Genomic DNA, 26397 nt, shown 5'->3' on the forward strand with positions numbered 1-26397 from the left:
ATATAAAATAGATAATCAACAAGGACCTACTGTAAAGCACAGGGAACTATATTCAGTATCTTGTAATAACCTATAAGGGAAAAGAATCTGAAAAGAATAGATACATACATATATGTATAACTGGATCACTTTGCTGTATACTTGAAATTAGCACAACATTGTAAGTCAACTAGACTCCACTTAGAAAATAAATTAAAAAGATCTGCTTCCTTTGGTTTCCACTTGAGTAGGTGCTTGCCTTGGACCTGACCCATGGCAGATCTGCAGATACTTCATTTTCCTCTGTCCTCTTGCCCACAGAAGGTCCGAGTAGGCAATTGTTCGTTCCAGTGCCTCTTTTCTTGGGTTAGGGAAGAGAGGATGGGAAGGGGATTTGTGTCTCAGGCTTGTGATATTGATTTAGGTACTTAGCCCTCTTCTGGGAGTCACTTGGGCATCTTGCACAGTGATATTGACTCACCACATTTAATATTTTATTGTGTCTTGAGCATTGAGAAAGGCTCCCTGCCCAGGGTTTCGCGTCTCAGATAAAGCACAAACAGGAGCTGTAGGAAGGCCCTGGGCGGCACCAGGACGTGGTAGGAACAGGAAGGGTGGCCCACGGGAATGATTTATATTTTCACTTGTCTCTGGCTGCTCACACGGCAGTATGGGGAGAATTTCCATGATAACTTTTTCTGTTTCTTTTTAAGCAGAGGTGGAAGAGCTGGGGAGATAATTTCGTGGGTGAACGTGATTATTATTTGGCAGCAGAGATCTGTGGGTGGCTGTGGTGGGAAGGAGAGAGAAGTTGCTATTACTAGTATTTTGTTAACTTACATGGACCAAAGAATCCCAAGGCTTTATAAAAGGGAAACATTAGTAGAGCTGAGTACTGGAAGGACTCAAGGGCCAGAACAGAGGAAGCCGTTTGAAGGTTTCCCTTTTATTTGAATGCTTGCCTGCCTCATGAAAATCAGAGTTTTCTCAGTCGTGCTCACTACTGACCCTCCACTGCCCAGGGCAGAGCCTGGAGTGTGGTCAGCTCAGTAAATAGCGGTGGGTGAATGAGGGGTAAAGTATGCAAGAGAAGGTCAAGGGCTCAGCAGTCAAGACTCCTGTTTGTAAGAAGGGGAAGGAAGGTGGTGCGTGTAATCACAGATAAGACTTCACGGGCCCTTTCTGAGAAGCCAGGGCCCGGGATAGCCCAGGGCTGTGCAGGGTCTGAGTCTGAGCTCTGTAACCAGCCACCAGGACCACTGAAGGGTAGAAGAACTTGCAAAACCGGGGTCTTACTTGCTTTCTTTAAAAAAAATAAAATTCTTTTTTATTGTGGTGAAATATAAGATTGACCAGCTTAACCATTTTTTTCTTTCTTTTTTCTTTTTCTTTTCCATTACGGTTTATTATAGGATATTGAATGTAAGTCCCTGTGTTATACAGTAGAACCTTGTTGTTTATCTGCTAATCCCAAACTCCTGATCCATCCCTCCTCTACCCTCCTTGCCCTTGGCAACCACAAGTCTGTTCTCTGTGTTTGTGAGTCTGCTTCTGTTTTGTAAATAAGTTCATTTTTATCATTTTTTTAGATTCCACATACAAGCACTATATGATATTTGTCTTTCTCTGGCTTACCTCACTTAGTATGATAATCTCTAGGTCCATCCATGTTGCTGCAAATGGCACTATTGCAATTTTTTTTATGGTTGAGTAATCTTCCATTGTATAAATATACCACATCTTCTTTATCCATTCATCTGTCGATGGACACTTAGGTTGCTTCTGTGTCTTGGCTATTGTGAATAGGCCAGGTTAACCATTTTTAAGTGTACTGTTCAGAGGCATTAAGCACATTCACACTGTTGTGCTACCATCGCCACCATCCATCTCTAGAATTTTCACCTTCACAAATGGAAACTCTGTACCCGTTAAACACTAACTCCCCATTCCTCCCTCCCCCAGACCCTGAAAAACGCCCTCTGCTTCCTGTCTCTCTGACTTTGATGACCTTAAGAGCCTCCTGTAAGTGGAATCTTGCAGCGTTTGTCCTCTTGTGGCTGGCTTATTTCACTTAGCATAATGTCCTCAAGGTTCATCCATGTCAGAAGCTGGAGACAAATTAGGAAATAATATGCAAATGATTAAAAAGTTCAAAAAAAAAAAAAAGGTTCATCCATGTCATGGCGTGTGTCAGAATTTCTTTCCTTTTAAGGCTGAATAATGTGTGTCTGCTTTCTTTTTGAAATCAGCTATGCAGTGATTGGTGCATGAGTAGAAACCAAGCGCACGGTGTGTAGAACCAGGAAAGGAGACTCCTGGGAGTCAGCCCCTAGTCAGGGACAGGAGGGGAGGGGGAAAGAGCAGGGAGAGGAGAGCAGGGGCGGGGCTCCAGCCTGCAGGGGGGTCGGCCTTTGACTGAGTTGACGCCTAGGCTGCGGAGAGCTCTTTGGGGCCCTGGAGGAACAGGACAGTGTCGCCGTGTCTCCGTGTCTGGTGGCCTCAGCCGTGCTTTGTCCTGCAGTCGAGTCCAGACCGTGCCACGCTGCGAGTTACTGATGTGTTATTTCGTGTTCCTGTTGGTAGCGGATTCTCAGAGCTATTGCTGTGTTATCCACACATACATTTTATTCTTGACCGTGGCCCCAAACAGTGAGATAGTTGTTTTTTCTTTGCCTGCTTTTAGGAAGCAGAAAATACCCAGGCAAGACTCTGGATTATCTGCCTGGACTATTGCAGGAGTTGAATTGATCATGCAGTAATTTGAGTCCTTTTCATGTCAGTTCATTGAGATGGGGGGTGGGCTGTCTTTTCTGGTTACAGACAGAGGACTTGCCATGCTTAGAGGCAACCAGGGTGGTGTCCTGCGAAGAACATGGCCAAGAGAGCAGAAGCTTCAGGAGAAGCTCAAAAAGTCTTTTTTTTTTTTTAAAGAAGCATATATATATATATATATATATTTTTTTTTTAATATATTTATTTATTTATTTTTGGCTGCGTTGGGTCTTCATTGCTTCACGCGGCCTTTCTCTGGTTGTGGTGAGCGGGGGCTACTCCTCGTTGCAGTGCGCGGGCTTCTCATTGCGGTGGCTTCTCTTGTTGCAGAGCACGGGCTCTAGGCACGCGGGCTTCAGTAGTTGTGGCATGCGGCCTCAGTAGTTGTGGCTCGCGGGCTCTAGAGCACAGGCTCAGTAGTTGTGGCGCACGGGCTTAGTTGCTCCGCGGCATGTGGGATCTTCCCAGACCAGGGCTCAAAGCTGTGTCCCCTGCCTTGGCAGGCGGATTCTTAACCACTGCGCCACCAGGGAAGCCCAAGCTCATAAAATCTTTATCCAGGTGGCCTTTTAATAATGCTCATGTCCTTATGGTCTGCGTTTGGACTCCAGAGTGCCCGGCTAGTTTTGTGACTGTTTATGACAGTGTCATGCAAGGTTTGAGTGTTCCTAGCAAGGTCTGTGTCTGGTCTTGAGTGAGATGAGGGAGAGCAGGAAAACGGAAAAACAAAAGGAGCCAAATGGTGGCAGGTGAGAGCGATGCCGTGACAGCCCTCCCCGGCGGCGGAGTGAGGATCTCCTGCAGACCAGGGGGAGATACAGCCTGGACGGGCAGAAGCACATCTGCATCTTGGGAGCAGGTGTGTGTGTAGTTCGAATAAAACTTCGTTAATATTTTAGATTTGGAAAATGAAAAAACATGATTTTGAAATTTCAAGGGTCGTTGAAGGAAGCTGTGATAGTTTTGCTAACAACATGTGGGGTATGTTTTTTAAAAAGTGAGAATCACAGGAGTTATGCTTTCCAGTTTAAAAAATCCCTTCCTTTCCTGTACTTTCCTCATCTGAGCCTCTCAGCAACGTGTAAGTAATTATTGGCCCTGGAGAGGGAAGAAGCAACGTACAGTTTCCTCATGACTTGCCAGGGACACATCTTGCGTCAGGGGGACCTCCCTGGTGGCCCAGGTGTGGGTTCTTACAGAACGTTCTGTCAGACTGTTCTTTCTGCTGTGTCCTCCCTTATCTCTGCCCTTGACCGTGGCTGGTGTTTTAGTTTCTTGTTTTCTGCATCACTGTTTGCTTTGTCTTTGGAGAGAGAGTTTTATTACGGGAGGAAATGTTCCAGGGTGGATCAGATTAGTGTCTTGGTGACCTTTGTGCCAGGGCAGCAAAGGAAGTGCCAGCCAGATCCTTTTTCAAGAACAGAACTTGCTGTGCACTTCAGGGAAAGTCTGGAAGGCAGCCCTGCAGGAGGAAAGTTAGAATGTTTTTGTGAGCACTTCCTAAGGTCACTCAGTATGAGTGGTCACACTTGTTTTTGGTTGCTTGGGATTCCTCAGAACAACACTGGCTGGCATTTTCCACGTGGATTTACACTTGGAAGTTACGGAGGGGGACCGCGGTTGGCGTTTCTTTTCTATTAGGATGTTTCCATCACCAGGCTCTTACTGTTTTCAGTAAAGTAATTTTGCTTATGCTCAAATAATTAAACTCACTGAAGGTGTTCTTGCACCAGCGATGGTGCTTATAGTTACTTAAAAAGCAGGCAAGTGCTGAGTCTAACTTTCAGACTTAGTGAATTGGAAGGTCAAAATTCATTTTTGTAAAATGCTTTTAAACTGGGGAGATTGTTGAAGACCCCACGGTCTGAGTTCTCTCTGTTGCAGTAATCCCTTTTCTGAACCATACAGAAATAGCAAATCACTATGTTGTGTGACAGGAACTAACAGTGTTGTAGGTCAGTTGTACTTCAAAAACAAACAAACTCATAGAAAAAGAGACCAGATTTGTGGTTATTGAAGGTGGGGGGAGGTGGAGAGGAGAGGGAATTGGATGAAGGGGGTCAAAAAGTACAAACTTCCAGTTATAAGATAAATAAGTACTAGGGATGTAATGTACAACGTGATAAATATAATTAACATTGCTGCATGTTATATATGAAATATATATGAAATATATTATCATCATATATGATAATATATGAAATGTATAAAAAATATATAAATAGATGAAAGTTTTTAAGACAGTAAATCCTGAGTTCTCTCATTAAAAGGAAAAAAAATTTTTTTTCTATTTCTTTAATTTTGTGTCTGAGATGAAGGATGCTCGCTAAACTCATTGTGATCATCATTTCATGACGTATGTCAGTCAAATCATTATTGCTGTGCACCTTAAGTTTATACAGTGCTTTATGTCAGTTATATCTCAATAAAACTGGGAGGAAAAATATCGCCCCTTTTCTCCCTCTTGTAATAATCCTTTTGCATAAAGTCTCTCCTTACCTTACAAATCCCGATTTGTTTTTTTATTTGACATGCTTCAGAATAAATATGACCTAAACAAAAACATAAAGTTTGAAAGCTGGGAATCAGACTTTTCTCTAGTATCTTACGGGTTGCCTCACTTCTGCACAGAGCATGGCTTCTTTGACAGAAGAAACCATCTGGAGGGGATCTTAGCAAACATCCCGTTCCGTCCCTTCCATTTTAGAAGATGGGAGAGTGACTGATGCAGCTGGGTTTCAGAACACAGTGACTTTTTACTAATTGACTCCTTAGCGGTCAGTGGATGAAGGCAGAGTGTCAGAGTGGAAGCGTCCTGACTCACGTGGTGTCCAGAGCCCTCCTTCCCTGCTGGACTTGCGGGTCTGGGTGTGTCCTCATCCTCAGGTCACGCTGACTTCCATGACTGAAGCTGTCGCCGTCCCTCACTTCTCTGACATCTGCTAGAACCTTGCATGCCCGAGTGGCCCTGGGCTGGGGAGTGATCTGCATTTAAAAAATAAGAAGGAAATTCAGGGAGTGTGAAATTCTCTGCTCCATGTTCTTATCCTGCTTTCACTTCTGACTTTACAACATGTTCACGTAGGTGGAGGTTAATTATCCAGGTTTATGCCTTTTTAAAAAAATTGAAGTATAGTTGATTTACAGGGATTCAGGTGTACAGCAGAGTAATTCAGTTAATACATATATATATATTCTTTTTCAGATTCTTTTCCATTATAGGTTATTACAAGATATTGAATATAGTTCCCTGTGCTATACAATAGGTCCTTGTTGGTTATCTGTTTTATACATAGTAGTGTGTATCTACTAATCCCAAATTCCTAATTTATCCCCCCTCTTCCCCTTTTGGTAACTGTAAGTTTGTTTTCAATGTCTGTGAGTCTGTTTCTGTTTTGTAAATAAGTTCATTTGTATCATTTTTTTAGATTCCACATATGTGTTAACATATGATATTTGTCTTTCTCTGACTTATTTCACTTAGAATGATAACCTCTAGGTCCACCCATGTTGCTGCAAATGGCAACATTTCATTCTTTTTTATGGCTTAGTAGTATTCCATTGTGTATATACACCACACCTTCTTTATCCATTCATCTGTTGATGGATGCTGAGATTGTTTCCATGTCTTGGCTATTGTAAATAGTGCTGCTATGAACATAGGGGTGCATGTATGTTTTTGGATTATGTTTTTCTCTGGATATATGCCCAGGAGTGGGATTGCTGGATTGTATGGTAGCTCTATCTTTAGTTTTTTGTTTTAATAAATTTATTTATTTATTTATTTTTACTTTTGGCTGCGTTGGGTCTTCGTTGCTGCGTGCGGGCTTTCTCTAGTTGCGGCGAGCAGCAGCTACTCTTCGTTGCGGTGCGCAGGCTTCTCATTGTGGTGGCTTCTCTTTGTTGTGGAGCATGGGCTCTAGGCACGCAGGCTTCAGTAGTTGTGGCACGCAGGCTCCGTAGTTGTGGCTCATGGGCTCTAGAGTGCAGGCTCAGTAGTTGTGGCGCACAGGCTTAGTTGCTCCGCGGCATGTGGGATCTTCCCAGACCAGGGCTCGAACCCGTGTCCCCTGCCTTGGCAGGTGGATTCTTAACCACTGCGCCACCAGGGAAGTCCTACCTTTAGTTTTTTTAAGGAAACTCCATACTGTTTTCCATAGTGGCTGCACCAACTTACATTTCCACCAACAATGTAGGACGGTTCCCTTTTTTCCACACTCTCTCCAGCATTATTATTTGTAGACATTTTGATGATGTCCATTCTGACCAGTGTGAGGTGGTACCTCGTTGTAGTTTGCATTTTCATTTCTCTAATAGTTAACAGTGGTGAGCATCTTTTCATGTGCCTGTTGGCCATCTGTATGTCTTCTTTGGAGAAATGTCTAAGTATTCTGCCATGCCTTTTCCGTTAAGAACATTTTTTTTTTAAAATAAATTTATTTATTTATTTATTTATTTATTTATTTTTGATTGTGTTGGGTCTTCGTTTCTGTGCGAGGGCTTTTCTCTAGTTGTGGCGAGCGGGGACCACTCTTCATCGCGGTGTGTGGGCCACTCACTGTCATGGCCTCTCTTGTTGCGGAGCACAGGCTCCAGACGCGCAGGCTCAGTAGTTGTGGCTCACGGGCCCAGCTGCTCCGCGGCATGTGGGATCCTCCCAGACCAGGACTCAAACCCGTGTCCCCTGCATCGGCAGGCAGACTCTGAACCACTGCGCCACCAGGGAAGCCCCTCCGTTAAGAACATTTACAAATTTTTTTCACTATGAAGATTTTCAAACATACCTCAAAGTAGTGAGGACGGTGTAATGAAATCGTCCTGGGTCCTTATGCAGGTACGTTAGGATCAAGGTTTTGCCCACCTTGCTTTATCTCTTACTCTCTGAGTCTTTTTTCCCCCACTAATGTATTTTAAAGCAAATCCTAGAAATTATGACATTTCACCCCTACATATTTTAGTGAACATCTCTGAATCCAGGGCCATTCTTTGTCACTGCAGTAGCATCATTAAACTGCTAGAGGTAACCGGACTCCTTGCTGTCACTTGCACTTGGTGCAGACATGGGCTTCTGGCTGCTTCAAGATCCTTCATGGATCTGGTTGTTCTCATCCGTGTTCAACCAGAAACACAGCACTCATTTGATTGTGTGTGGCTTGTGTCTTTTTTAGTCAAGAAAGTCTCCATCCCTCCACTCCCACCCTACTGTTTTCCCCCAAGTCATTGACTTGGTGAAGAAACCGGGTCAGTTTTTATGCAGAATGTCCCGCTGGTACACTTGTCTGTTTCCTTCCTCAAGGTATCACCTCACCCATTACTTGGTTCCTCGTATTTCCTGAAAACTGGATAGTAATTGCAAAGGTTCAGTTGAATCCAGGTTTGTAAAGAAGAATACTGAACAGGTGGTTGTCCTATATCCTGCCTGGGGGGCATGTATCCTCTGGTGTCTGACTCTTAGTGATGCTTAGATTAGTTGATAAGCTCAGGTGACAGCTTCCATTGCATTCTCCCCCTGTCAACCTTTCATCTAATGGTTTTACCCATTTCGATATTGCCTGAATAATTTTTCTCTGCATACTGCAAAGTGGTGATTTTCTAATTTGATCAGTACTTTCACAGCTGTCAGCTTGAGCTTGTCTGTAAAGAACCTTACCTTATCACCTAAGGCTATCTGGTCACCCTGAGAACATTTAGGAAAGGGAGGGAGAGAATGCTCGCTTTTGCCCTTTAGTTGCCTGTGGTTTGTGTAAGTAGTTGGTGCCCTGGTTGTCTGCAGTGCTGACAAGTGAGTTATTTTTGGTCTTGTTTTAGTTTTCTTTTCTCTTTTCCTTCCTCCCTCCCTTTTCAGTATCATTTCAAAGTCCCTGTTCCCCACTCCCAACACTTTATTATGAAATTTTCCAAACATGCAGAGAAGTTGAAAGGATTGTACAATGAACACTCTAAGCCCGGGGTTTTTATACGTTCACGGTGTTTCAGTTAATTGCTGTCCTTTTTGATACTCAGATCGTGCCACCTTCTGCCTGCAAGAACCCCTTCCTGTGCCTTCTGTGACTTTGTCTCACTTTCATTCGTCTTTGAGTGATTCCTTGCTCTCTGCCAATAAGATGTTAAGTGCTCATCTTGTACACTTCCTGCCTCCTGTGTGGAATCAGCCATTCCTCCAAGTAGCCCTGGTTCCTTTGGGCGGGTGATGGTATTTAGGGACCACAGTCTGGGGTGTGGGGTTGCTCATTGTTACTGGGTTGTCACTGCCTCTAAGGCTCTTCAGATAGGTATGAGCTAAGAAGTATGTGAAAGAAAAGAAAAAAGAGGTATGAAAAAGAAAAATAAATTATGCGTTCATACTTAGCTTTCTAATTCAGCTGTAAAACTACGTAGTTATAATTTAACTTTGATATTATATTTGTTTATCTCCTCTTATTCACTGAAAATCTTGGTTTCTAACAATATTCACATAATTCTTCTCTATTGTACACGCACACAAACATATTGTCTCTAAATAATATCAGTACGGCTATTAAGAGTAAGAGTAGTGGACGTCCCTGTCAGTCCAGTGGTTAAGACTCTGTGCTTCCAATGCAGGGGGGCTTGGGTTTGATCCCTGGTTGGGGAACTAAGATCCCACATGATGTGCGGTGCAGCCAAAAGATTTTAAAAAAATGATGTAAAAAAAGAATGAGTAGTGAAAGAGAGTAAAGTTTTTGCAGCTCTATTTGGCCTTAGAATATATTTAACTATGGAGATATAGTCAAAATACTGTTTAAAACAGTTATTTTCTCTTTGTAATTATGTTGGTAATTATTTTAATAACCTAATAAAGTTAATTTTTAAGGATATTTTTTCCCTTATTTGACTCAAAAAATACAAAACACTTTCATGATTAATCAAATTTATAAAATCTATAAAAACAAAATATTTGTAGAGAAGCCATCCTTCCCCCCCACGCCCACTTTCTTTTTCACAAAAGTCACATATATTCTGCTCTGTGCCTTGCCTTTTTTACGTATCAGCATATCCTGGAAATCATTCCATATCAGAGAGGAGAGATATTCTTCCTCGTCCTTTTTTTCTTTCTCCTGCTCTTTTGTTTTTATTCTTTCATTGCCTAGAAGTACCATAGTTTATTTAACCTATTCTCTACTGATGGGTATTTCTGTTGTTTTCAGACTTTACCATGACAGAAATGCCCTGGTGAATAACCTGGTAGATTCCTAGAAGTGGGATTGTTGCATCAAAGGGTTAATTAGATATTATTAAATTCCCTTCTCTCCATTGGTGTTGTATTACTTTTTAAAATTCCAATCAGCAATGGATGAAAATGCCTGTTTTCCCAGACTTGTCATTAGATCTATTGTCAAATTTTTGGATTTTTGCCAACCTGATAGGTAAGACATGGTGTATTTCCATAGTTTTAATTTGCATTCCTTTTGTTATGAGGAAGTTGAACATCTTTCATGTTTAAGGGCCGTCTTCAGAAACTCTTTATTCCTATCATTTGCCTAGTTTTTTATTGGGTGCTTCTTTTTTCTCCTCAATTTTTAGGTGCTGTCTGTATATTAGGAATTTTAGCCCTTTTTTTGAGGTGTGAAATTACCAAATCTTTCCCCAGTTTGTCATGTAGTGGGATTTAGCATGCCCTTCTTTTATACTTTGTGATTTTGAGTTATGGTTGGAAGGTTTTCTCATTCCTGAGTTACTCAGGAATCCACTCATGTTTTCTTCAATTACTTGTAAATTAATTTTCTTTCAGTACTTTAAAGCTGTTATTCCATGTCTTCTGGCTTGTGTCGTTTCTGATAGGAAGTCTACTATCATTCTTATCTTTGTTCCACTGTAAATATTATGTTTTTTTTCCTTATCACTGGTTTTCACTAGTTTGCTTATGATGTGATTTTCTGTGATTTTCTTTTTTTTTTTTTTTAATTCACGTTCTTTTATTTATTTATTTATTTATTTATGACTGTGTTGAGTCTTCGTTTCTGTGCGAGGGCTTTCTCTAGTTGCGGCAAGTGGGGACCACTCTTCATCGCGGTGCGCGGGCCTCTCACCATCGCGGCCTCTCTTGTTGCGGAGCACAGGCTCCAGACGCGCAGGCTCAGTAATTGTGGCTCACGGGCCCAGTTGCTCCATGGCATGTGGGATCTTCCCAGACCAGGGCTCGAACCTGTGTCCCCTGCATTGGCAGGCAGATTCTCAACCACTGTGCCACCAGGGAAGCCCTGTGATTTTCTTTAAAGGTTTTTCCACTTGGTGTTCGTTGAGAATCTTGAATCTGTGGGTTTATGGTGTTCATCAAACTTGAAAGCAATTTCAACCATTATTTCTCCAAAAAAATTTTTCTGTTCTCGCTTTGGTAGCACATATACTTAAAATTTTTTTTTTTCTGTTCTCTGGTTCCCCTACCCCCCTTTTCCTGGGACCTCAGTTACACAGATTTCAGGCTGCTTGTTATTGTACCACAGTTCACTGATGCTTTGTCCCTTCTGTTTTGTTCATCCTGTTTCTTCTGTTTTTCATTTCAGAGTTTTTATCGCTATCAAGTGTCCTTTTCTCTGCAATGTCCCATTTACTTTTAATCATATCAGTATATTTTTTATTTCAGACACTGTTTTTCATCCCTAAAATTTGATTTGGAATTTTTTAAATGTCTTCCATTTAGTTCCTCACCATCCTCTTGCTTTCCTCCACTTTTTGGACACATGGAGTATATTTATAACAGCTGTTGTATGTCTTTGTCTTTTTATCTGTGTCATATCTGGTTCTGTTTCTATTGATTGATTTTTCTTTTGTTTACGTAGGTCAAAATTTCCTACACCTCTGCTACCATCCCTGCTTCTATTTCTGAGAAGTGTTTCTAATGGCACTAGTACAAGGACATTTTAATGACTATTTCAGTTATAAATTAAAAATCTATTTTACTTTCACTGTCAAGGAAGTTGAGTTTGTTTTTCACTTATTGCAAATAATTTTAGGGACTCATTCTAATTTGAAGACAAAGAAGGATAAATAAATTATGTAAAAAGAAAGGTTTAGAACTTATTTTCTTAAACTATATAGTGAGAAGTATACACAGGTTTAAAAAAAAAAAAAGCATGATGATGTGATGTTGATATTGAACTTTTACATGTTCCTGTAAAGATACTGCTTCAGACAATATAGATTAGATGTTAGAGTATCCACTTGAAGAATCCGAGATTTCTGAAAATTAAAGCTTTGGTCCAATCCTTTCCCCTGTCATTTGTAATTTTTACTAGATTCTTTGCCTCAGTGTTTCTCTGTGTAGGATGAGTGTTGAGTGGAATTTAGGAATGATACTGCCTTGACTGTTAAACTTTTAATTAGTCCTTTTGTGGTCTGTGTGGCTTTTAGTCCAGGCATTTACACAGAAGCCTTTTAGTGTTTGGACAGTAGAGAAATGTTGACTATTGCAAAGGAACAGATCTGAAAGATGCACATGCAATGCCCATGTCATTGTAAAGTAGGATCTAGGTAGCTGGAGAAGATACTTAATTCAATTGGATATTTACTATGCAGAGAGAAACAGTTGCTTTTTAAAACTGAAGCTGGGATCAAGTTACATATGACTGTTTTCATGCAGAAGCTGTAAGTATAGACAATGAGATGCTTGTTTTATTTCCTGAAAATACCTCTGGTGCAAACCTAAGATAATAAATACTGTGTGTGAGTTTCAAAGTGACTCAGCTGTTGGGAGCTGCCCCCCACCCCACCCTACTCCCCAGGTGCCACTCTCCACCGTGCGTTACAGAAAGAGCCAGAAGAGCAGGCCTCAAGGTTGGCTCTTGTCTGCACTTTAGATTTCTCACCTAGGAGATGGAAATAACAATACCTATCTTGTGATACTTTTCATGAAGGTAAACAAGGTTAAGTGTACAACATACCTAACAAAATGCCTGACTTCAGAAAATGTCCTATGCCTGCATCTCTGGCAGTTCTTTTTCTTAGACCATCAAGTTGGTTATTTATAAATCCATCAGTGTGGTTTGTTTTGTGGTCATAACTGATGTTTCTAATACTGTATTTTAGTTTTGCATTGCCATTTACAAATTTGATTTTTGACTTCTTTTGTGGGTAATGTGTAAGATCCACTGAACTTGAATTTTCTTAGAAAAGAGAGAAGTCTTTTTCAGCAAAAATTAGGGGCTTAATGAAACAAAGTATCAATGTAATTTTGCTGATTGGACTTCTGTTACAATCCACAATAAGCCTATACATTTTGGTTTTAGAAAGCTGTATTAACCTGCTAGGGCTGCCTTAACAAAATACAGCAGACTAGATGGCTTAAACAACAGACGTTTATTTTCTCATAGTTCTGGAGTCTGGAAGTCTAAGATCAAGGTGCCAGCAGGATTGGTTTCTCCTGAGGCCTCTCTCCTTGGTGTGCAGACGGTTGCCCTCTTGCTGGGTCCTCACCTGGTGCATCCCTGGTGTTTCTTCCTCTTCTTACAGGGACACCAGTCCTTATAATGACCCCCGCCCCTATGACCTAGTTTGATCTTAGTTACGTCCTTAGAGGCCCTAATCTTCAAATATGGTCACGTTGGGGGTTAGGGCTTCATTATATGAATTTGGGGGGACCCAATTCAGGCCATAACCATTCTCCTCCATCTTGGCTTTGGAACGCCCACAGCAGAAGCAGTGGGAATATTGCTGTAGTGTTGAGTCAGTGTGTAGCCTTTTTATCATTCTGTCCCTTCAATGGATGACAAATTCTCACTTTCTTATTTTCTCCTCTTTACATTTTTCACCACTTATATGTCTGTAATGTGGTGGCTTTCAAACATTTTGACCGTGACCCACAGACAGAAATATATTTATGAGTGTGTGCAGAACTCTAACAAATATTTCATAAGTCAGTCATTGCCCTTATAAAGTGGCATGTATTTTCTAAATATTTCATTTTTTAAAAAACAGCTGTTTTCTGGTGGGCTACTTCATGTAGCTGAGAAACATGGCTGCCATGTGGGTTCAGAGCTTCAATGCGTGATATATGTTACGTGACTTTCCTTTCTAGTCCTTTGAGTCATCAGTGTGCAGTCGGCTTGCACTGATTTATGGTATTTTTGAAGCCCATCATAAGACTTCCCTGCAGAGGAAATTATAGTTCGGAAAATTTCCCTGCCATTTGGCAACTTTCGTAGGAAGTAGAAGACAGTCGAGTGGGAAAGTTCAATCACGGTGATTGTCTTTGCTGGGAGAGGCACACAGCCGTGTCAGATTCAGGACAGGGTGATGGGTTTCATTACAACCTCCTCTAACTGCAGCTCGGTGATCGATTTTACACGTGTGTTGATCTTCTCTCTCAAGGTGTGAGCTTACTTTTGTTCTAGAATGGTTTTCCCCTATTTTAAGCTCCTCCCCAGGAGGTAGAAGAATTTCTTAAAGGATAAAAGTCAAGTTTTTGGATGATGTGACCTCAGGTCTTAATTCCACATGATATACTGTGGTGGGGCTCGGTTGGAATTTTATTCACAGCGTCTGTAGTTAGCAGGTGTAGAAGACACACGTGGTTTCACAGCTAACTGTGGGCCCTATGAGCTTAGGAACAGCATCAATGAAAAGCTGTCTCATGTCATCCAGGAAGATGCCCTCAGGAAAATGCGATGGTGGGGAGAGTGCATGCTCTATGTGCAAGCACAAAGTAGCTTTTTTAGTGTCAAGCCCTAGGAACTACTGGACTGAACTACTGGACTGGATTATGTAAGTGTTACTTGAAAATTGAAATGCAGCTTCTATGGGAGGACCCCAGGGCACTTCAGGGTCATAGAGAATGAGCTCACACCCTGGTTTGCCTTTTACTTGATACGAGTGACCTTGGAGATGTAACTGAGGCCCCCTTTCCTCACTCAGCCTTCATTTCACATCATTGAGGCCACACCTGGGACAGAAAGGTCACAGAGTGAGTCCTGTCCCCTCTCTGTTCCTCCTCAGTCCTACAAGTCTTTTTTTTTTTTTTTCGTAAATTAGGAAGTATATGAAAACATATGGCAAAAGATTGAAGGCCGATACAGATATTCTTTTTTCCATGTATTCCTTGCCCTTTTTTTAAAAAAAAAATTCTGACCAGTTGGTTTTATTATGATGCATAATAAAGGATAACAATCTATGGAGGGGGGAGGGATAAATTAGGAGTTTGGGATTAACATATACACACTACTATATATAAAATAGATAATCAACAAGGACCTACTATACAGCACAGGGAACTCTACTAAATACTCTGTATAACCTGTATGAGAAAAGAATCTGAAAAAGAATGGATATAGGTATATGTATAACTGAATCCCTTTGCTGTACACCTGAAACTAACACAACATTGTAAATCAACTATACTCCAATATAAAATAAAAGTTAAATTAAAAAAAAAAAAGATCTAGAGAGAAGAAACCTTGAAGTGCCAGAGAAGAGCAGAAGCTGCCCACCCCAAGGAGCCTGTGCAAATTTATTGGCTTCAGTGGCCCTAAGACTCTCTCCTGAGATGAATCGTGTGATGTGCTGTCCCTCCACCCACCCCGCAAAAAGAAAAAACCATTGCTGACCAACGAGATTTCGGGGGTGTCCTGGTGACTGACACTTATGTAGCTGCCACCCGAGGACACTGAATGGGCAAGGAGAATTAAGCCAGAGGCAGGTAAATTAGATGCCCACCTCAGCCACGTCAGTGCTGAATGTGAGGAGCAGACGGTGTGGGTCCTCAGTTCAGGGGGACATTGTTTGGAAACTTCAAGGGAGTCCTGCTGTGGAGCCTGGAAACTTGTGGTGTGAGGCCGTTGTTTCAAAATGATCTCTCCCTCCCATAAGAGGGGTAGGGAGCCTGAAGGGCCAGGGGCTTCCTGAGACTGCAGGGGCCTCCTAGGTGGATGGGAAGTAGATAGAGTTCGTGGCCACTTACCCCAAGTGGGTTGCTTCTTGGCTTTATGATCCCAAAAGAGCAAGACAGGGGAGGTAGGACTTATGGAGAGCTGGGTAGGGTCACTGGTTGTTATGGACTGAATGGTATCCCCCTCCACTCTCCAAATTCAAATGTTGAAGCCCTCACCCCCCAGTGTGGTGGTATTTGGAGGTGGGACCTTTGGGAGGTGATTAGGTTCAGATGAGGGTGGGGCCCCCCTGATGGGATTAGTGCCCTTATCAGAAGGACGAGAAGTCTGCTCTAGTGATGACCAAAGGACATTGCTTTGGCAATGCCATGCCTAAAAATTGGAGAATACAGGGAAATAAATACCATTGTTTTAAACTCTCATTTTTCCTTATGAGGAAAAATGAGAGTTCTCTTAGATTCTTCTTTTTACTCCTTCCCAAAGTGCCCATCAGAACAATAGTCCTAGTACAGATGTTCTCCATACTCACCCCAAATCCACAGGTCCAAGGTGAGTTCTCTGGCATTTCTATGTGTGGGGTATTTATAAGGTCCTCACATATGTTCACACTCTGGGGAGAGGAACGCTGCAGGTAACAGAGAGAGAGAAAGCTCAGAGGTAGCATAATGCATGTCTGGCTTCTGTGTAAGTGGTACGTGACTCTGTTGGTCGTTATGCCTCTCACGTTGGCTAGATTATTCTGCACTGTTGCTTGTCCGCCAGCCCTTTGAGGTTAGAGTATCTTTGGCTTCCCATTTGGGAAACCCAGCCCTCCTAGCCGGGCATTCACCTATTTCCACATTAGACATACCTGCTGTACACATGCCTCTTCTTGTGCAAGACCGTGCTTGCTTCAAGGCATGGACTTGATCAAACCTCTGCCACACCATTTGGAGCTGGCACAGTGTGCCCATGTCCAGTGGGGAGGACTAGGAGGAAATAATGACAACTAAGATGTCTAAGCTTTTTGGTAACAATGTTGCTTAATGCTTCACTAATAGGTTGATTGTGTTTTTAGTTGCCTTTGAAAGAAATTAACTTACTAGGTACCATTTAATGTTTCTGTGGTTTTGTTTTAACATGTACAATAAAACCTCTTTTTATAACTGTTTTAAGGGATTTTTTTAATAAAAGATATGAAGTACAGATTGATAAACCTGGAAATGTCCTAGTGGCAACGCCCTCGGGCCACTGGCAGAGCCATCTCAAGAGGTCTTCTCTCTGTGAACTTGGGCTGAGGTCCCTTTTGAGGGACCCTCATTCTTACGGGGGAAATTCTGTGAGAATGTTCAGAGTTGGTCACCCTGGGGCTTGTTTCCCCTGGAATGGCTGTATAATTACAGATGTTTCTGTCACTTGAGTGGAGGTGGTCAGAATTCCACGTGTTAGTGAGGCTGGCAGGACGCCCACAGAGAGGTCCCGGGGATGACTCGGCTGGTTGGCTGGCCCATCCATGTGGCAGAGGGATGGGTGTTCCCAAACCCCAATGCTGTGGTGACTGGGACCAGGGCCCCAGAGGAGGTTGCCTCTGCCTTTTCAGCCAGCAAACTGGGATGTGAGAAACCGGAATGTTTTAATAACATAAATGCAGGACTCGTATTTGGAAAGTGAGTTCATATTCTAAGAATTGCTTTTGTCTCTTAATCTCTGTGTCTCTTTCTGTTCTAACCCAGGTGCCACGTTGGAGGAAATAAACCAGCACTGGGATTGGCTAGAGCAAAACCTCCTCCACACCTTGTCCGTCTTCGATAATAAAGATGACATAGCCAGTTTTGTCAAAGGGAAGGTGAAGGTAGGTCCCTGCCCTGCGATGTTTCTCCCCGTTTCCCCGTCTTTCTTATCACGTCCTTAGAACATTCTAGACACTACAGCATTTTCAATCATATTCTTTTCCTTTGACAGTGTTCTCCACTATAATTGAACTTCTTGGCTTAATACCTGAAGCAAAATGAGTTTGACTTGTCAGCAGTCAAATTTTGCAGAGTCAGTCTGACAAAAGTCACCTGAAATTAAAAAAAAAAAAAACCCAACAAAAGCCTCATTCTCAGGCCTGAGGTTTCGTTACCCTTTACAGAAGTGAAGGTTCTTTTTTATCTCAGGGAAAAAAAAAATGCTAAGATTCATGTTTTTGCACAGCAACAATGTTATTTGCCTCCTGAAGTTAGTTACCCCCAACTCTTTTTGCAGCTGTGACATCTTTTCCCTCTTTTATTTTGTTGGACCTAGCACTTTCCTCCTTCTGAAAGTGGATATTTATTCTTAAAATATGTTAAGTGAAGAATTAAAACCAAAAAAGTTTTGAGAAAAGAGAGGACTGTTTGGGGAGGTCTCTCTCCATACCTGCTGTGAGCTATGTCTTATGTAACAGGTCTCACTGCAAAAGCATGATTGGTAACCGGTGCTTTAAAAACCCTCTCAGGCAGGGAGAGACCGTTTCTCATTCTAAATTTAACTGTCTTACTAAACACTTTAACACATTAGCCTGTAATACAGTTTTCGTCCTTTAGGGTAAAACATCCTAGAGTGTTGTTTTTTCTTCCCCAAAGTGTGCCTTTCCAGCACCCCACGTGCTTTGGCTTTTAGTAAAGGGTCTTAGAGTGAATTCTTGAATTTAAAAGGACAAAACAAGAGCACCTTTTTCATTTGGGGATTGGGGATACTTGCGGGATCCGGTAGAAGACCAGTCTTCTGAGTCCAGGTGGAATGACAGTGTTGTCTGGTGTCTCCTGCTGTTACCTCTGGCCTGTGGGGTTAGCAGGTGGGCGCCAGCCCTGGCGGGTCTTGTCCATCTCGTGTGTTACCACCACAGCCTGGTCCAACTTGGTTCCTTGGGTCAGGCTGCACTGGGGCTTAGCAACAGAAGTACCCGGTTCACAGTTATTTTTCACATTTACCCCCTTTTCTTGGTCTCACGTTGGTTGTGGTGGTTCTTTGATTTAGGTGTTTCTCCTCTTAGTTGGGAGCAAGGAAATTCATTTCTGCTGCAGTGGCTTTCAGAAAGCTTCTGTAGGGGAGGGAAAAACTTTTCCTGTACCCTCTTAGGCTCTGTGCCAGGGGCCTGGAAATTAAACTGACAAAAGACAGATTAATGAGAAAAACAGAGTTTATCAGCCTTTGTGGCCCACAGACAGGTAGGAGAAACTCTGTGATGAGTAACTCAAAGGGACGCTTAGGACCTGGGGCTTGGGCAGCATCGTAATGAAGAACAGTGCATTTGTAGAGAAGTGAGGAGTCAAAGGAACAGGAGTGTGGCCTTTTAGGGCAGCAAACTGCCGGACACTGGGTACTGGAGTGAGACCGACTGCTCCAGTCGGGTTCATCCTGTCGGTTCCTGCTGGTGCCTCTGGAGTTGGTCAGAGTCCAGAGTTGTCTCTGGTGATTCAGAGTCTAAGAGCTGCTTTCCTCTTTCTGGCACAGGATGGGGAGACACCTTTAGAAACGGGAATTTGTGTCCTGTTTTTAGGTAAATAGTGGGGGAGGGCAGAGAGCTTTTTTGGCATCTGCCGTTTGTCAAGTGTCTTTAGCTCAAAATAATTCTTATGCCAGAGCGGCATATTATGGGGTGCCATATTCTGATCCCTTAGCACTTCATAGCGAACATGCCTTTTACTTCCCAGGGAGGCTGCTGGCCTGGAGCAGGGGCCGGGGATTGAGGGGTCTGGCTGGTCGGAGGCTGGTCGAGCCTCTGGGGCCACCATGTGGTGTTGGTTCTCCCTTTGCCCTGGGCAGATTTGAAGGATCTGGGAATTGGGGCTTTCCTACTCAAAACCTGACCATCGACTGCTCTGTGGAGCTTTAAAGGAACCCCTCTGCTTTGAGGTGTGCTGTAACCGGACCCAGCAGACAAGGACGCCAGCAGTCTGTGTGGCCGCCCTTGTCTGGAGCCGTGACTGTTTGCTGTAGAGGCTTCTTAAAAAATCCCCTTCAGGGACTTCCCTGGCGGTCCAGTGGTTAAGACGGCGTGCTTCCAATGCAGGGGGTGCGAGTTAGATCCATGGTTGGGGAACTCAGGTCCCACATGCTGTGTGCTGCAGTGAAAAAATGAGATAAAAATTAAAAAAAAAAAAAAATCCCCTTCACGTTTCAAGGTGCAGAGCATTTATTATATATTAGACATGCTTTAAAAAAAATACCTCTCTTAATTATAACATTTATATTTTATAATGTCTTGTTAAATAAAATTTGGAAAAGAAAGAAAAACATAATGAGGGAAATGCAAATCACTTGAAATTTCAGATTGACTTTTAAAGTAATTTTAAATTACATTTTTATTTTAATGGTAATGCCCAGGATATTTTCTAAAACCGCTTGTGCAATGCAGATTGGGTAGCAATTCCCCCAAAAGTGGCCTTATCTTATTAGCCTTTTGTGAAACCACCCATACAAGAATAGAAAGGAAGGAAGATGCTAATAAAAATAAATAAAAAGATAGAATTACAGTGTATTTTAAAAATCGACTAGCATATGTAAGGCCTGAGGCCGGGGAGTTCTTGAACAGAAGAAATTCTGGGTGAAAATAAATGTACAGTGAGCTCTCAGGAATGGGAATCAGAACTCTGATACTGGCAATGTGCTGTCACCCTTAGGATCAGGCCACAGCTTACATTCTAGGCACGTCTACCCCCTCGCCCCAGATTTAGAGAGGATCCTCACTATTGTTTGTCATCGGCAAAACAATTGTAGATTTAGATTCTTCTTTCCCATCTTGCCTCCCCGTATACCGAAGTGCTTTGGAGGTATTGACAACCTCAGGAACCTCGGCCACCCCGCCCCTTTTCTGCCTTAGAGGACCAGAGGTGATACAGTGGTGGTGGAATATATCAGGTGTCACACAGGCAGACATTATTGGCTTTACACCCAATTTTTGAACCCAATGAGGAAGACATTCATGAGTTGTTTTTTTTTTTTTAAAGACCAACACTTATTTATTTATATATTTATTTTTATTGAAGTATAGTTGATTTAGAATGTTGTGTTAATTTCTGCTGTACGGCAAAATGATTCAGTTATATATACGTTTTTAAAAAATATTCTTTTCCATTATGGTGTATCAAGGATATTGAATATATAGTTCCCTGTGCTATACAGTAGGACCTTGTTGTTTATCCATCCTATATGTAATGGTTTGCATCTGCTAACTCCAAACTCCCACTCCATCCCTCTCCCACCCTCCTCCCCCTTGCCATCCCCCAGTCTGTTCTCTATGTCCGTGATTCTGTTTCTGTTTCGTAGGTAGGTTCATTTCTATAAAAAGACCAACTTTTAAACTCCAACTTGGGTGGTTCTTCAGGGTTGATGCATTGAGTTCACACACCCGAGACAGTCACTTGACTCTCTCTGACTCGTGTCTCTGGAGGGAGGAGCAGGGAGAGATTATAAAATAGTAACATGTTTGAGAACTGGGGCTTGGGAGTCAGAGATTTGTCCAAAGCCTGATGGCTGGCGAGCGGCCAAGAGAGAGACTGGTGCTGAGGTTCCCCCCCCAGCTTGCCTTCTCCCCCCGTGGACATGTTTCTGGGGGCGGTGCACGGGGTCCTCATCCATCCTGTGGGTGCGTCTGAGCGGGGCCGGCGCGCGCGGTTGTCCTTGCCCTTCTCCTGACCCGGGGACCCTTCTCTCTGTGCGTCAGGCTCTGATCGCCGAGGAGACAAGCAGCAGGCTGGCCGAGCAGGAGGAGGAACCCGAGAAGTTCCGAGAGGCCTTGGTGAAGTTCGAGGCCAGGTTCAACTTCCCGGAGGCCGAGAAGCTGGTCACCTATTACTCGTGCTGCTGCTGGAAGGGCAGGGTGCCCCGTCAAGGCTGGCTCTATCTCAGCATCAACCACCTCTGCTTCTATTCCTTCTTCCTGGGCAAGGAGCGTAAGTGAGGGGCGATTGGGTCCCTCCCAGGTGGAGCTGGCCCCTGGGACGCTCAGTGCTGGTTCCGAGACCACTCGTGACGTGAATAGTTAGACGACAAAAGATTTAAATAAGTGGTTGAGACATAACAGGTCACACGTGATTAATTTCCAAATGCCCTATGCAGGCAATCATATTGTATTACATATACGACTACCACTAAGGAGGTTTGATTTTCTTTTTTAAATTTTTATTGGAGTATAGTTGATTTACAATGTTGTGCTAGTTTCTCCACTACAGCAAAGTGAATCAGTTATACATATACATGTATCCCCTCTTTTTTAGATTCTTTTCCCATAGAGGTCATTGCAGAGTATTGAGTAGAGTTCCCTGTGCTATACAGTAGGTCCTTATTAGTTATCTATTTTATATATTGGAGTGTGTACATGTCAGTCCCAATCTAAGGAGGTTTGGTTTTGCGGGAATTCATTTCTTGTCCTGCCTTAAGGATCCTTTCTGTGTAGCTCCCTTCATGCAAAAACCGTACTGAAGGGTTTTTGCTACTATATTATCTAATACTTTGAAAACAGTATTGTAACTGATGGCCCAGGAGTTCTAAAGGAATGGGACAGCTTGTGCTTCTGAATCCAGGGGGGCCATTTAGAGAATTCCCAGGCCTGAAGGTCACGACTGCTCCTGGGAGAGTAGCAGTTGTTCCTAGAAGGGGGTTCCTCACGTGGGACCCCCTGAGATCCAGGCAGGGATTCACTTCTCACACATTTTTCCACCCACCGTCATCGTTCTGGGCAGTGGGATTCCAGGGCGAAAAAGGGAAGCCACAGGGTCAATTGTATATTGAAACATTCAGAGTCATTACCATTGAAACTTGTTCCGTAACAAATATTGTTTCAAGGGCCCACGCAGGGTGGTGTATGTGCTGTATCTATATTTATATATTTAAGTATATATTTTTTTCTTCCTGCGTTTGTTTCTATTTCACGTGGAACCAGTGGGCGGGGTCCTGTTGCACGCCGCTGTGGCCAGCGTCCTGCACATGGTCACCCCGTGTCTTTCCCTATGCCACCAGCCTGGGCTCAGACACCCCAGTACATGCCCCCTGTGTGCACAGCCTTCCTCACCCTTGGAATGTGCTCTTACCTAACCCATGCCATCCTTGCTCTTCTGCTTTCTGAAATGCTTCTCAAAATGAACACCCTGTCTCTCCTGGCCTTCCTCATTCTTAGGCCCATTTGGGAACTCTTGTTCATCCTTTAAAATTCAGTTCACAGTTTTTCACCTCCAGGAAGCCTTCCCTGGTCCCCTTGTAATTTGTCCTCTCTTTGCATCTCTTTTGGGTCCTGTCCAGTCAGTGGTTGCTTCTTTGTTTACATGTCTGTTTTTCCTATTTGAACGCGCTTCTTAAGTGCGGGACTCTTCGCAAGGTAGATGCTTAATGAGAGAAAGCTGATAGCATAGATGGAGTGTGTCTGTGTGTGTGAAAAAAACTATAAAAAAGCAACTAGAAGTAGCCGAAGAAGCTTATTCTCATGCCTGATGTAGAAATGTAGACTTTGAAATGATTAAAGCGCTGAAAACATTATTGCAAAATAAATGGAGAGACATGATAGAAATAAAAACAGTTCATCATTCCCTTTTTCATTTGAAAAGGAAAATGAGTTATTTTCTGATATTTATCAGTCATCGTCACTAAACCTGATTTTGTTAAGTTGATAAAACTTGGAAAAAAGAAATGATTCCTAATATTTGATAACATTTATCATTTTAAGTTGTTAGGTATGTCCCTCCCCATTTGCTCTGCATCAGCCCGCTAGCCTAACTACCACTGCACTGGAAACACTTCTGAGAACAGAATGCTAGTTTATACACTGTACAGTTAGTACCATAGTACTTAAGTAAAAACTACTTGTGCTCTGTTCTCCAAGATTTGAGCAACTGTCACTTGACATAGTCTAAATGTTAGGCCTGTGCCTCTAAAACAGATCACGAATCCTCTTTTGACCTCTGATTTTTCATAGCTTATGCCATGAATGCTGCTATTGAAACCAGAATTTATGTGGATCAAGAAACATCTGCGTATTTTGCAAATATTTAAGTTTAACTATTTGGGGGAAGGTTTTCACGTTGTTAACTTGGTATGGCAGAATGATGTCCCTTGTATGTGTGCGGTAGCCAGCAACCTGGGAAGTTTTACTTAAACCTTTAAGATAATTGTGAGAACGTGGGTTGGGTTCTAACGAACAGCTGTGAAGCAGTTCCTGTGTTTCCTCTTTCCTGCTCTGGTTTGGAAGCTATTTGCATTTCAGCTGCAGGAAAAGCTTTGCACTGTTGCTGGTGCATTCAAGTTTGGGTTACATTTGAGGGTAAAATCTGTATTTGCCCTTTTTTCTCTTCTAGTTAAACTTGTAGTCCCTTGGGTTGACATCCAGAAGTTGGAGAGGACGTCCAACGTCTTTCTGACGGATACCATCCGCATCACCACACGGAATAAGGAGCGGGACTTCTCCATGTTTCTGAACCTAGATGAGGTGTTCAAGATCATGGAGCAGCTGGCTGACGTGACACTGCGAAGGCTGCTGGATAACGAGGGCTTTGACCTGGACCCAGGTCTGCAGGAGCCCAGCCAGATCACCAAGAGGTAGGAACCTCCATACACAGGTGTCCCTAACCTCACAGGGGACCACGGCCCATGTGCCACCTTCATGGACATGTGTTTTGGGTTTTTTTTGTTTTTATAAGTGTATTTTTAAAAAATATTTATTTATTTATTTTGGCTGCACTGGGTCTTAGTTGTGGCATGTGGGATCTTTAGTTGAGGCATACGGACTTCTTAGTTAAGGCGTGCAAACTCTTAGTTGTGGCATGCATGTGGGATCTAATTCCCCAACCAGGGATTGAACCCAGGCCCCCCTGCATTGGGAGCACGGAGTCTTACCCACTGGACCACCAGGGAAGTCCCGGACATGTGCTTTGTTAACCTCGTTGTATTAGTTTGAAATTTCCCTTGTGGCGTAATCCAGATTTTCCTATGTCGTTAATCATGACAGAGAGATAATAATTGGCAATGATGGTTATTCATTTCCTTTATGCAGTAGGCTTTGATTCCTGGATCCAATTTCCCCTTTTTTTCCAGAAAGTATTTGAAAATTGATTTTCATAAAAAAAAAAAAAAATGCTTCCAGGAAATTCCCTGGCGGTCCAGTGGTTAGGACTCCACACTTTCACTGCCATGGCCCTGGGTTTGATCCCTGGTTGGGGAACTAAGATCCCACAAGCCGCGCAGTGTGGCCAAAAAAACCCAAACTTCCAGAAAATACAATACAGGTAGCCTCGTGATAGAATTCTATTCAGCATGGGGCTTTCTTAGTACACATTAAGAAATGTTGTTTTTTCATATCACATTACTTTGTAGAAGACTTTTCCAGGAGCGCTGGATATATTTTTGGTAACAATTTGTCATAAGAAATGTACCTTACTGATAGTAAGTCAGCATTCTTTGTTATTTGCCCCCAGTTGATACTGGTCATGGGGACTTATGAGGTAGTTGCTTTAATTATCTGCCACTTTAAAGCAGTTCGATTTTATTATCTAAAATTCAAACTGTGGTGTTTGAGCTTGACTGTGATTTCTGGCTCCGTGGTTCAAACTGGGTGACTGCAGAGCTAATGCCTTTGTAAAAGTTCACCCTTGTATCCTTTGAAAAACACTTTGTCCATAAAGTGCTGCCCTGGCTGGATGTTTTTGATGTAGTTCCAGAATCACCACTGCTATCTGCATACTACTTGTCATTAAAAAACTGTTTTTTTGGTGGTAAAATACACATAACATAAAATTTGCCATCTTAACCATTTTTATTTTATTTTTTAAAAACTTTTTTAATTGAATGAAAGATTCTTTAAATTCTATAGTGCTTTACAATTTTCAAAAGCTTCACACACATGATTTCATATAATCCCACAATAACCCTTTTTTAAAATCCCTTACTTCTATATTGCCCCTCTCCCTATCCCTCTCCCCACTGGTAACCAGTAGTTTGTTCTCTGAGTCGGCTTCTTTTTTGTTTTATTCACTAGTTTGTTGTATTTTTTACATTCCACATATAAGTGATATCATATGGTATTTGTCTTTCTCTGTCTGACTTAGCATAATGCCCTCCAAGCATCCTTGTTGCTGCAAATGGCAAAATTTCACTCTTTATTTTCTATTTATTTATTTTTTACATCTTTATTGGAGTATAATTGCTTTACAATGGTGTGTTAGTTTCTGCTGTATAACAAAGTGAATCAGCTATACACATACATATATCCCCATATATCTTCCCTCTTGCATCTCCCTCCCACCCTTCCCATCCCACCCCTCTAGGTGGTCACAAAGCACCAAGCTGATCTCCCTGTGCTATGCGGCTGCTTCCCACTAGCTATCTGTTTTACATCTGGTAGTGTATATATGTCCATGCCACGCTCTCACTTCGTCCCAGCTTACCCTTCCCCCTCCCCGTGGCCTCAAGTCCATTCTCTATGTCTGCGTCTTTATTCCTGTTCTGCCCCTAGGTTCTTCAGTACCTTTTTTTTTTTTTTTAGATACCATATATGTGTGTTAGCATACAGTATTAGTTTTTCTCTTTCTGACTTAATTCACTCTGTATGACAGACTCTAGGTCCATCCACCTCACTACAAATAACTCAATTTCTTTTCTTTTTATGACTGAGTAATATTCCATTGTATATATGTGCCACATCTTCTTTATCCATTCATCTGTCGATGGACACTTAGGTTGCTTCCACGTCCTGGCTATTGTAAATAGAACTACAATGAACATTGTGGTACATAACTCTTTTTTTAAATTAATTAATTAATTTATTTATTTTGGCTGTGTTGGGTCTTCGTTTCTGTGCGAGGGCTTTCTCTAGTTG

At 42.4% G+C, this 26397-nt stretch overlaps 1 protein-coding gene across 5 annotated transcripts in view; it reads left to right on the forward strand.

Annotated features, from left to right (window-relative positions):
* Positions 1-26397, forward strand: part of TBC1D8 (TBC1 domain family member 8) — a 144588-nt gene that overhangs the window by 70697 nt on the left and 47494 nt on the right. For all 5 annotated transcript variants that reach the window (XM_082357198.1, XM_082357197.1, XM_082357196.1 and 2 more), the window contains 3 exons: positions 17303-17421; positions 21259-21487; positions 23882-24122. In XM_082357198.1, coding sequence (XP_082213324.1) covers positions 17303-17421; positions 21259-21487; positions 23882-24122 — 589 coding nt within the window. The remainder of the gene's footprint in view (positions 1-17302; positions 17422-21258; positions 21488-23881; positions 24123-26397) is intronic.

Source organism: Balaenoptera borealis, assembly GCF_965194805.1.
Source record: "Balaenoptera borealis genome assembly, chromosome: 15".
NCBI classification, from domain to species: Eukaryota; Metazoa; Chordata; class Mammalia; order Artiodactyla; family Balaenopteridae; genus Balaenoptera; species Balaenoptera borealis.